General features: G+C 39.1%; 1 protein-coding gene across 3 annotated transcripts in view; it reads left to right on the top strand.

The window, feature by feature from the left end:
* Nucleotides 1–13255, top strand: part of SRGAP1 (SLIT-ROBO Rho GTPase activating protein 1) — a 145922-nt gene that overhangs the window by 69017 nt on the left and 63650 nt on the right. For all 3 annotated transcript variants that reach the window (XM_063396559.1, XM_063396558.1, XM_063396557.1), the window contains exons 2-3: nt 3028–3223; nt 5668–5830. In XM_063396559.1, the coding sequence (XP_063252629.1) occupies nt 3028–3223; nt 5668–5830 (359 nt within the window). The remainder of the gene's footprint in view (nt 1–3027; nt 3224–5667; nt 5831–13255) is intronic.

Below are 13255 nucleotides of genomic sequence, written 5' to 3'. Positions count from 1 at the left end.
ATAGCCTGGCAATTTGACATCAGCCACTCAGCAGAGCAGAATAGGATAATGTCATTGTCCATTACAACTGGTACCGATTTGACTTCAAATTTAAATGTGCCAGCAAAATAAGAGTAAGGACAGGCATCCTTCTCTTACTTGCTGCACCTGTCTCTGTATCAATGGAGTTTGGACTATACTGATTTTGTTTCTCTGAATACAGTGCATCAATTTTCCATACCACTCTTTCTAGCCCTAGGGAAATCACACATCTGAACTGGTTAAAGAAAATAGCATTGCCTTGGTGCATTTTTCTGTAGGAGTAGGTAATGGGTAGTCTATTATAGTTAATAGTACCTGGACAATTGTAATTTTGTCATTCACAGCTGCTCAGGCTGGCTGCCTGTTTTGCCAGTACTTGTTTTAGTACTTGTTTTTTTTTTTGTTTCTCTCTCTCTTTTTTTTTTTTTTTTTTTTTTTTTTTTTTTTTTTTTTTTTTTTTTTTTTTTTTAATCCACTGCTCTCATCAGAAGATGGAAATTACAACATTTACAACATTATTCTTTGCCATCTCCTCAGCCTGCCAGTATGGTATTACACATGTTCTCAGTAAAAGAAGAATTAAAGAATGGAGGAGCAGAATGACATGAAGGACTGGAAGGAGAACTGCTATTGAAGTCACTTCTGGACTGACTGTGGTCATAGCATGAGTGGGATGTATATTTCCCCTTTTTCTCCTCCAGCAGGAGGCCACAGGCTTTTGAAGTCAACATGTTCTTTCTCTTTACTGAGATTCAAATAACCAGAAACTACAAATCTTCCTTCATAAAGCTGCAGCCCCCTGAACCCCTAATTTTACCAGCCTTACTCAGAGCTGGTACATCTCCATCAACTTTCCTAGATCATGCTTCAATTTTGTTTTCTAAAATAAAAGTTTAAAGGAAGCCACTATTGTCCACTGGAAATCCAGACAGCATCAAGAAGCTAAGGCAGTTTCTCATATTTTATCTGTTGTCCCTTGTTCATTGTTTCTTGCATTTTGATTCATATATTCCTGTTTCTAAAATCTTTCTCATTCCTGTTGCTATGGTAAAAGCCTGCTGAAAAAGAAGAATTATAGCAGCACGATACACTGACCTACAAAATAATCAGAACATAGTTCCTCCATACAAAACACTGCTTTCAAAGTAACTGCTAGAAAATCTTGAGTGGGAAAGAGAGATGGCCAAAGTATAGGGACTGTGTACATAGATCTGCATTTAGTGAAAACTCCAGCTTACAGCCAAAATTGCTGCTTCTGACCAGTGAATCTGTACAACCAGTTTCCCATACAAAGGAATTTTCCATGACAGCAATATTAACAGTGGTAAACACCCAAAAAAGTGATCTTAGGTATCTGTTTCTGATGTTAACCTTCCAGCTCAAATGTGATTTTCTCCTCTGTGTACATGAATGTCATTGATACAGTGTTGTATTACAGTAGCTCATCCTTGCTGGAGGCATGGTTTCTTTTCCAACAAACTGATTTGAAATGAAGTGAAAACCAAACCATGAATTCTTTGGTTCACCTCCCAGACTGTAAAAATGGATGGTCTCATTAATGATTAACACAGCAGCTGGTAGCTCATAGGAGGGCTGGAAGAAAATACTGCAGTGTCTCCCTCTTCCAGCAGGTATATTGGCTTAACAGTTTTCTGTGCTCATACTACCTTATTTCAGTATTCACATTTGAATCCCAGCAGGGTGGATCTCTGCCTTCATACCTGCTCTGAGATCAGTAAGGATGCATTAGATCCTAGTTTGCATCAGATAATGTTTTGCAGTGCTATTATTACTTAGTGGTTTGCAGTTTCATGTGATCTTAGCATGACTTCTAGAATGCTCTTCTATTTCAAACTATGCTGTGGGCTTTGAGGATTTCTGGGATCTTTTTGCCTACAGCATGGTTCCATCATTAAGAATCAAGTAAAATTTCACAATAATTTTGCATTTACATGGACATTGCTTCTGAGTGTTTTCCTATTGATAAATCCTGGTTACAACATTAAACTGTGTAAAAAATATACACATATATTATTGTCAGAAAGTGTTTACTCCTCATTTTGCTCCACAGTATTGGGAAGTACACTGTGCCTGGACAGCTGACAAAAGTGTAATGAACTCTAAAGAACCAGAGAGATCTTTCTAGACTAAATGTTCTCAGAATGTGTCTAACTGGTTAGCACTCGGGAAATAAAAGTGCTAAAAAATTGCCAACCAAAATTAAAAAAAAAATCAAACCCCCCAGAAATCTCTAAAATAAAAACCCTGTTATGTGTAATTTTGCATATAGCAAAAAGTGGTAGGAAATCTGGAGGCTTTTCCCTTTTACTCTAGAAGAGAACTGTGAGTCTATATTCTCTTCTAGACTGAGATTCTTCTAAGCTGATTTTTTTTAATACTAAAAATATACTATAGTCTCTGGAACCTTGTGCAAATTTTCAAATAGTTTTCTCCAAATATAGGTACATGTTTTCCTCTATATTTGCTGTACACCACTGTTGGATGCGTGTGTAGTACACTGGTTCCCTTCCTGGCAGAGGTAGGGCAGATGTGGAAGCTCACCTGTGCACAGCTACTGTGGATAATGCCTCCAGGGTTTATCACAAGGTTGTTTCTGTGGTGTACGTGATGATAGAACACCTGACAGTCTGCAGGCTGATCCTGACCCAGAGGGTGCTGCAAGGAGATCACTCCGAGCTGAACGCTGTGCTAGTGCCAGAGGCCAGAAAGAGGATGAGAGAGGAAGGTGGAGGCTCACCTGAGCTGGGCAGAGTCCTGAGCCCCTGCCACAGCTGTTTGTGAGACACACAGCAGTCGGGAGGATGCTGGGTGTGTGGTGGCAGAAGTGAGAGTTGCCACTGCTGTGTCCCACCACAGGACCTGAAATCCAGCTCCAGCTGGTGTAGCTGCGAGGCTGAAGTACACTGGAGTGTTTCTAATTTTGGTTGGGAACACTCAATTAATTTGCTTTCACTGACCTGAGTGGATATGTGTTTCTCTCATTAGAGATCCGAGCTCAACTCGTTGAGCAACAGAAATGCCTGGAGCAGCAGACTGAAATGAGAGTGCAGCTTCTTCAGGACCTGCAGGATTTCTTCCGCAAGAAGTCAGAGATAGAGATGGAGTATTCCCGAAACCTGGAAAAACTGGCAGAGAGGTTCATGGCAAAAACAAGAAGTACAAAGGATCATCAGCAGTACAAGTAAGAGAAACCTGCTTGCCCATCACCCCCATGTTGTACTTGTTGCTGGCTCAAAGGCCTGTTTAAAATTTCCACCCCGGCTAAGCCGTGTAGTGGTTCTCATTGCAGCTGAAGGTAGATGAGTGCCTAAGTACTAGTGTTGATGTAGCTCTATGCAGTTACTCATGTCAGCTTCTGACAAGTAGTTTCCTAAAATGTAAGTTGCACAATTATTATCCCTAACGTACCATATGGATTTTAAACTATCCAAAATACGTCTAGCCAGTATCTAGAAGAGATGCAGAGCCCCAAATCTGTGTGCTCATTTCTAGTGGAGTTGATAGGATTTTGAAGTTGCTGCATGAAGGTCAGTCAACATTACAACAACAAAAGACAAGTTTGGCCTAAAAAGACATTAAGAAATAAAACTATTTTGATTTGTTGTTGCATGTGAACTTTGCTGCATCTTTATCCCTCTGATTCCTGGGAATAAAGATGATGTGAACATTATGCATTCTTTACAATTTAATATATCCCTTTGATGGCATGGTATCTGTTGTGCAAAACAAGTGGTCAGGTAGTATCTGGCGTAACATATGCAGTGGGTTTTCTGAAATGCTTCATGTGCATCACTTGCTGACACAGTCTCATGTGGTTATTTTCCTGACTTGAGCTGATCAATGGATGCATGTGTTTGGCCCTGTTATGCTTAGGGATTTAGAACGAAAAGTATTTTGTGTTTTTAAAAAATAGATTTCCTACTGTTCACTCAGTGCTGTGCTAGAGATACACAGCTAAAACTGTTGTTTCAGGACAAAAGTCTTCTCCAAATACATCTAGCAAAGGAAAGGTTAATCAAATACAGCTTGCAATTCAAAGATTACATTAATATATATTTCTTCAAATTTGTTTTAGTGACTCAATAATTCTCTGAAACACCCAACTTGTGCATGTGTCACCACTTCAGAGAGAGCTCTGGCTTTTATTCTGCCTGTGGCAAAATCTTTTTTTCCTTGCGTGTACAAACATCCTTCCTTGTTCTTAAACATGTTAAATCCAGACTGGCATCTGTGCATGGGGGTTATGACTTGAGTTCTGCCTTTGGCTTTGTTCTTGCAGTTCTTTGCTTTGAGAAGAGGTTATAGCACAAGGGGCTGTAGTTGTTGGTCCCTTTAGCTGTTCCCACCATTGCTCCCAGAACAATCAGGAAAGTGTGTGGAATCAGCTTTGGGACATGCAGAAGCAGTGAAGACCAAGTAGTCAGCATGGCCATTCAGGAGTGCTCATGTTGTCTGATGGGGCTAATAAAACCCCTTGCTGTAAAGTAACACTGTTAAGATGTCTATCTGAAACAAATGGAGGAAGTTTTCTTAACTCCTGATTCATAGCACAGCAACGCAGAGCACTGATGATTAAGAAAATACTTTTGTCTGTTAATCATTCCTTGTTGCTTTGATTCTGAGGGTGATAGCTAAAAGTGGACAATTAGATGGGAATTAAAGGCCATATTTCTAACAATGAGAATAGCTAATTATTAGAAGAGTTTGCCAAGGGTTGGAGGAGTTTCTCCCTCAATTCATCACCACTTCTGCCTGTTTTATCCTCATGTGCTTTATCCTTTTAACTAAAGGAGAATCGTGGTAAAAGAGAAAAAAAAATAGAGCAGCAAGTTTCTGGAGCAGTTAGTTGAAAGGCAAACTTTATACTAAAATGTCAATAAAATAATAAGAGAAATTTTATAAATAAGTTTCTGTTGTCTGTGAGATAGTTGCTGGACTACGTATATTTTTATTTTGCCTTGTGTCAAAGAAATGAGAAGTCATCTTTGATTTCACTTTTTGCTACATTAAAGCTGTGAGTGGGCCTACATTGCAAAAGTCTGTCATGGGAATTCAGAATTGCATCACTGGAAAAAAGTCCAGTCCTGCTCTTTGTCTTGTAATTGACACATCTAGGACTAGCAACAGCAGTGTATTTATGAATGCTGTGAATTTATGAGCATTGCTCACAGAATATGGATGCTTGAGACATTTTCTTCTACTTCATCAGTTACACAAATCCATTGCAGTGAAGCAGCTACACCTGCAATTTTGCTCATGAAGGATTTGGGTTGTACTTCCAGTGCTTGTTTATTTCTAATGTCAAAAATGAATTACTGTTACTCTTCTAGGAGTGACCTTTATTGATTTTGAACATTTACATGTACTCAGTCTCTAAGCTTTGTGGCAAGATATTTTTATACTTTCAGGTGGCTTGCAGAGTATCCATGTCTGGTGAGACTTGAATGTGTCTTGAAAGTCATCTGAGTCTTGCCTAACCTGAGTTATTCCAAGAATGGATAGACTGTTTGAAAGCAGCTATTTTTACATAACAGGTTATGACTGTAAATGTCAGTGAGATGTTTCAGTTAATAACATAACCTTTTCATTTCTCTACGTTATACATGTGTGTATCTCCTTCCTCAGGAAAGACCAGAACCTCTTGTCACCAGTGAATTGCTGGTACTTACTCCTGAACCAAGTGAGAAGAGAAAGCAAAGACCACGCAACGCTGAGTGAGATCTACCTGAACAATGTGATCATGCGGTTCATGCAGATAAGTGAGGACTCCACCAGAATGTTCAAGAAGGTAATGCCTCTCCTGCAGTCCTCCATCCGGGCTTATAAGATGCATGAGGGAGGCAAAAGTGTCCTAGTAGATAGCATGTGAGGAGAAGATTCGGCACACACAGCATAAAATCTGTTTTAGCATACATATAAATTCTTCATGACTGTTCTCTTGAATCAAATACTTAGTGCTGAAATGCCTGGGATCCTGCTGTGTATGCTGGTGACCTTAAGAGCTGAATCACAAACATCCAAAAAGCAGGGGAAAAAGCCTGTCCTTCTCTAAAAAGCACACTTGTCCACCCATGCAGAAAGGAAACAGTTTTCTCTTAGGACTCCCAAAATAGTAATGCTGTATTAATGAATTATTTGTAAAAAAGAATTTCATTGTGAATGAAACAGAAGACAAAGCAAGGGTTTGGTTTGTAGTTCTTTGACATAAAGTTGGTAGCATATGCTGCAGTTCTCCTAAAAGTGTTTCCTTTTCTTCCTAATATTAAATATGAACGTACACTTTTGATAATGTATTTCTGTTAGATCCTTTAAGTGTTGTCTCTGCACATGTTTGTTCTTGTCCATGACTGTTACATATTTTCATAACTCATGCAATGTGTAAATTGTACCTGGCAAACACTCTAGGCAACCTTAGCTCAAGATCTACATAATGTGTTTGCAGTCATTGGTGTTAAAATGTTCCAAAAGATAAATAGGTTATAAATGCATATTTGTTAGTCACAGTGAAATGCTGGTAGACAACTGGCATAGAAAAGAGCTCAAGAAGAGTAAAGGTTAAAAGATGTAAGTTGTGTGACAAAATTATAGCAATGATACCCAAGTTACTGTTTTCAAAACAGGGAACGTGTTTCACATATACCCGACGATAATTCCAGATAGCTCTGGGGTGGGGAGAAGAATCATTTAGGGAGCACACAGGTTGTACTTGGAGGAAATAAAAGTAAAAACTTATATCAAACTTGAACAGAGTTGAAGTTTATAGTTTCTCAGTCGGTAATGGGTTGTTCATCTGATATGTCTGATATGTACACCTGTAATCTACCAACCACTCAATTTAGTAATATGGAAGATAGTTATAGAAGTTGATCCAATAATAAGAGAAGTGACTTGAACAGGTTGCAATACTGTCTATGTGTGGATATCTCAGAGTTGCAAACCAGTGGAAAATTTTTAATTGAATCTGGAATAGTTTGCCAGTTGTTTATGTCTTATCTCAGAAGTATCTTCTTCAATAGGTGTGCATTATTAAACAAGCCTGTTTGCTTTCAGCATAGTTCAGTTCTTTGGCACTAGAAATTTGCCTTTTCCTTCCCTTCTGTCTAGGTGAACTGTATGATGGTATATTGTTAAAGTTTTCTGTGGAGAAGTGTGTGTCCTTTTATATTCACTCATAATTTATTAATGGAGGTTGCTGCAGCTTCTCTCTCAAAAGGGGGAAAATACAGGGATGTTTTCAGTTTGTTAACAGGAGGCATATCCTGTTAACACACTGAAATCCTAGGATCCCAGGATGGATCCTGTCCCTTCTCCCTGATAAACTTGTCTCTGTTCCCCATGTTTTATCCACGCAGGTGCAACATTTGAAATTTTCTCTTTCTAGCATAGCTTCTTGAAGAAGAGCAAGCAGCTGCCGTTGCTTTTTTATTCCTAACTTCGATTCTCTAAAGGGAAAAGAAGAGCAGGGAAGTTGAGGTGGTCCTGACATGTATAACCTGCTAAATCTCACACTGGTAGAGCCCAGATCCTCAGCAGCCCTTTCCTACCTTTCATCAGGGTTTGCCAGCTGACACTCAGCTGAGAGTGTCATGTCAAGCAGCTGTTAGCTGAGGTGGAGCGTGGGCAGAGTGAGCTAAGCACAGTCTGTGTGCAGGGATCTGAGCCAGTCCCATAATGTTAGGGAAATGGTGGCAGGAAGACATGCAGCACCTCAGCATGGTATACGTGAGCTTCATGGGCACGTGGACTGGATGTGGCAGTGCTTGTTCACCAGTATCAATTCTGAGCACACATTTTTAAGATATTCTGTCAGGCTCAGTGTTTGTTGCAGAAGGTTGATAGCCCCAGTGTGCACAATTCTTACTATGGTGCTTGCTGCAGAGTACTGGTGATTTATTTACTGTTAGTTCCCAGGTACAGAACTGATGATGGAGCTCTTCCCACCCAAACCCTTCCATGATCCTGTGATAATTCTGTCGTGTGAGAATGAGCAGTCTAACTTTTACTGGGCAACAAAAAGATCAGGTGCAAAACACATCCTGTGCTACAGTTCTCTTTGCAGGACAGACGTCATAGGGGCAAAGAGAAGGTGCACTTAGAGTGAGAAAGGTAACAGCCAACAGTGTCCTCCATCAAAATTGTATTCTTCCTGAGGAAAATGGCATTGATTTTCTTGGAGATTTTTAAACATCAAACAGCGTATTTAAGCAATTTCTGTCAGTTTCTGTGGTTCTGCAGATTACTTTTGAAAAAAATGTATTTAGATTAAAATAGTGTCAGAGAAAAGTATAATCAGTCTCAGTACATGTCATATCCCTATGGAAGCATATGGAATTTGTTCACTGTTCACAGATTTTGGATTAAAGTGGAGACTAACCATCTCCTGCAGATACTTGTACTATGGAATCTGATCATACTATTCTATGAAATGTGTACTGTCTCTCTAAGTAATAAATATAAATACCAAGAAAAGCAGTAATATGAAGATTTTAAAAATAGACTAACAAATGCATGCTTAGTGTCTTACTGCAGTCCACGGTCAAGGCAGGAAATATCTGTGCTCTGTTGGCTCTCTTGTATTGCACACAAGAGCATGTAATGTCTGCAATTCTATGATTCTGTAATTTACAAATACCAGTTAGTCAAGCCTCTCTATATTCAATTATTAAATCTTTCAGATACCTTACAGCTTATTAATCTAATGGTGTTGCACATTACTACTTTTACCTTGTTTTAATTCTCCTCAGTCTTGCAGCAGCAAGGTACTTTACTCCATTGCCAAGTCTGGAGAGTAAGTACATACACCAAGTCCATGGCCAGAACAGATCTTCACTGTGCTGCTCTGAAACCACAATCTGTCTGCTCCAGAAATGGAAAGTGTCTCAGAGTGGATTGCCCTATAGCCCACAAGCAAGATAAGGGGAGACAAGAGCAAAGTCGTAATCACTCTGAACTTCTTGACTCTTTCTACTCCCCCATTTTTTCTACCCCTTTCTCCTTCCAAGAGGATGGGACTTCCCATTCTGCTTCTCACTGGTAGACATTACTGACTTTTTCCATCTTGCTGGTGGGATGTTGGTTCTCAAATGAAACTTTTCTGTGAAGTGAGTCCAACATTTTCTGGAGGAGTGTGGCTTGAATTTGTATCTTAAGATTGACTCCAGCTTGAATTGCAGCAAAGATCAAGTAATTTCCTCATTTCCTGGCCATGCTTACCACTGGAGTATTGTTTTATTGCCCCTCCTGTGTGGGATATAGTACAAGCCATAAGTTTGTAGCAATCTCTTTTCCTGCTTGTTCTGTAAAAGGTGTGTGCAATAGCCAATGATGATCTGGTAAAATGTAGGGGTGTCTGTGCTCCGTAGTCTTTGGGAAATGCTCCTTAGGGAAATGATCTCTGTTGGCTCTACCTTGCATGATCTGATGGGACAGGATGTGTCGTATTCAGGTACCTGATTGTACATGGCTTTGCTGTCTAGTCTGGCCTCCTTAACATGTGGATATTAATTAATTTTGTTCTCCCAGGAGCTATTTGTCATTCTTTTTTTCCAGGGATCAGGAACTGGCATCTGTTTAAATGTACTAAATGCAGGACAAAGATAGGATCTAGCTCAGAGATTTCATAGCATTTATTGGAAAACATTATGTCAGGCCTCATACTTTCAGATAGGCCCCTAATCTCTTCTTTTTAGTTGCTGGCATATGAAAGCAGTAAGATTGCTGCTGATGCCTGGCCTTCGTGTTGCACATAAAATTACAAAAATAAAGTAGTGGAGTTCAAACCTTACATGCTTGCATGTTTCTTCAGGCAGATGGGGTAGCTGGCCTCATGGGGACAATTAAAGAATAAAGTAATAAGGAGAAATGTCAAGCAGAAGGGAAAAGTATTATGCAGAATATTTAATGCAGTGATTCTGGTTACCCCAGCAGTAATAATCAACTATATAAACACATACTCACAAAATCCTTAAGCAGATTTGTATATTTATAATTTATAAACATGTATTTTCCTTGGACAGAAATCTACATAAGCCAAGATGAACATATCTTCCAATGTTTACAGTAAAAGATGCTGGAGAAACCAAGCACAATAAATATTTTAGTTCCTTAATCTGGCTATTAACAAGGAATATGACTACCTACTGAATCTGTTTGGTGTTTCACAGATTGTTGCACACAGATTTTTTTTGCATCATTTTCTTAAGCATTTAAATGTTTAAAAGGATAGCAAAGCTGTTTGTTGCTATAGACTGGCAAGTCTGGGACAAAATTTTGCTGAGTTGGCTATGTTAGTGTCACACAGCTCATGAAACCTCCATAAAAGAAGGGTTTGCACTTCACTTCCCACAGGGACCAGCAGCAGACTCATTTAAAAGCAATAGGCACAGAATATTCTCCTTAAATGATGTAGCTGAGTAGCACTGTGTATGCTAAATACAGACACTAAGGAGTTCCAGGAAGATCTGGACTGACCCTTAAATTTCAGTTAAAGTAAGCAAGAGTAAAGCTGGAGTGCCAAATTATGCTTTAACAGAAATGGATGGAAAAATTGTAACAGACTTCAATGAAAATGCATTAACATGGAATAAAATCTTAACTTTCTCAGACTTTAATCCAGAAATACGAATTTTGATAACATCAGTTCGACCACTGATGTGTTGAAAGTTGAGCACATAGTGAAAGGAGGGTTTGGGTACATTTGCTTATCTGTTGCGTTGGTATGATCTATACTGCTATCAGGTGAAAAAAATACACTACGGTCTCTTAATGCCTTGAACCAGATTAGTAACATACATAATATTTTTAGCATGAATTTGCATGTGCTCTAACATTTTTATTATACTCTTAGTTCTTTTGGTTAATAGGTACTAGTGCATTTCTCTGGGACACAGTGAATAAATCAGTATCTTCAGTGGTTATTTGTCAGGTTTAGTAGCCTGATTAGAGCTGTCAATTCAGTGCCAGGAAAATGTGTGCTGCATCTTACATTCTGTTGTTTGGGTACCCTGAGGACAGGCTCCTAGAGGAGCACACCATTCACACATGCTGCAGGGAATAGGTAGCATAAACAAGAAATGAGAAAGCAATTAACCACTGAAAATAAATTCACTTCTTAATTGGTGCTTAACATGTCATATATTACACACTAAAAGTCATATCGCTTGCCACTCAAGTCAGTATTTATTGATCTTAAATGGTAATGAAAAATCGTTGGTGTTGGTTCTTGAAAAATAAATCCCTTTTATACTGCTAAGTTTAACCAAATTTCTTGATCTTTTTTTTTGACAATTCCTACAAAATCTTTCATCAGAATTGAAATCAATTGAAATGTTAGCCATCACTGCAGGCATCCTCTGCAAGTTAGAGTCACAGATGAAGTGGTGGAAGGATGACTCCTTTGTGATTGTGTGCCATTACTTGGTGGTCACTTCCCAACTTTCACTCTGCTGATCACCTCCCTACTTCTCTTTTTGCTTTCTGTTTTAAAGTTTATTGTCCTTTTACAAAACCATCTTTCTCTATTGTGATCTCTTCCATTCACTTTCAAATTTACCATTGATTGCTATTTTGCCCTGGAAAAGATCACATATGCATGTTACCCAGTAAATCCTGAGGGCTGGACTGCTTGTGTTTCAGTGCTGGATAGAGCTGGAAAGGAGCAAAGGGAAGAAATGGGTCCTGCTAGTGATCATTCACTAAATCCTCAGCTCATCTGGTGTCTGTTTGCATTGAGGTGGGATTGCGTTAAGAGAAAAGAAGGGTGGATCCTTCAATGAACTGCTGTGTGCTTTGCTTACAGTAAAATCTCAACGAGTAAAGAGAAAATTGGTTTGGGGTTTTCTGTCTCACCTTCTCAAACAAACTTTTGCAGTATCAGGTTAAGGCATCCTGCGTTAGAATTGCTGTTGCTGTGTTTAGGGCTTGACTTCTCATCAGCCTCCAGATGGCTGTGAGCAACAGTTGAAAGGGATAAATTGCTTGAAGCTGGAGTTCACCTAGAGTTTCCTCCCACATGGGTATGCTCTCATCCTAATGTCAGACATCTTATTTGTATGTTTTGCCCTTCTTTCTGCTAAAGTAATTTTAAAAAACACTCATAATCAGCACTATAGAAGCAGCTATCCAAGAATAAGCAGGTGGCCTCCTCTTGGAGCTTTGAGGAGGTATGTAAGCTGTGCTAAAGCTGCACTTTTAAAGCCACTTTTAGAGCCACTTTTAAAGCTGCTGACTTTTAAAGCCAGGATGTCAATGTAAAGCAATGAAAAGCAACTCAGAATTTTTGCTAAAGATTATACAGCATTTCCCCACAGCAGCTTGCAGATCTGCAGCCCTTTTCCAATTCTTCATATGCACTCCGCATACTGTTACATGTATGAAATTTTGTCCTTTGTATTAGATGAAAATAATCTGTATTTGCAAAGAAATGGAAGTAGTAAGCCTTATGTTCTAGATACTTCAGAACTAATGCATACCTCATGAAAATCCCAGTCTCTGAAAAGTATAAGCAGTAAGCAAAGTTTCATAGTAATTCTGTGTACCTCAGCTTCAGAGCAGCTGTCTTACTGTGCCTTAGCTACTACAGCTAATGCCCTTGGGAATACAAGAATTTCACTGAAGTGTTTTTTTAATTTACATTCCTAGCTTCTTGTGAGTGTAAAACCATCTTGCATATAAGGATTGGAGGGAATACTGATAAGTGATATGACAGATGCTTTAAAATACTGCCCAGAGTTAAAGTGTTTCATCCTCCTGGAAGACACAGTGGGTGGGATGTGTGATGTGATTTCTCCTAATATGTGGGTGTTGTGCTCCAAATTCTCATTTAGAAACCATTATTCATTCAGGTGTTTTAGTGATGGCCAAGTATGTGTTAGCAGCTTTGGAGATGAGTTGTCCCTGAGGATTTCCCTTTGGCTTCCATACAAATACAAAGTACTTCTCATAGCTGAGGCCATTATCTATCATGCAGTTGGAGTTTTTAGAAGCCAGACTAATTATCAATTTATTCACAGAAAAAACCCTCACATTTCCAGCATGGATGTTAGAATGCTGAGCATCACAGAAGAAATGCAGGCAGGCTGCTTGCCAAGTCCTGTAGCTCTGTATTCTGTAGCTGTTTTCCAAGGCTGTGATACAAATGCCTTCCAACTCTTGCACAGTCACCACCATTTTCATCAGATTGAACTGCTGTGGAAAACTAACAAAGGAATATATT

Source organism: Prinia subflava, chromosome 4 (genome assembly GCF_021018805.1).
Source record: "Prinia subflava isolate CZ2003 ecotype Zambia chromosome 4, Cam_Psub_1.2, whole genome shotgun sequence".
NCBI classification, from domain to species: Eukaryota; Metazoa; Chordata; class Aves; order Passeriformes; family Cisticolidae; genus Prinia; species Prinia subflava.
This window is presented reverse-complemented; position numbering and strand designations above follow the sequence as displayed.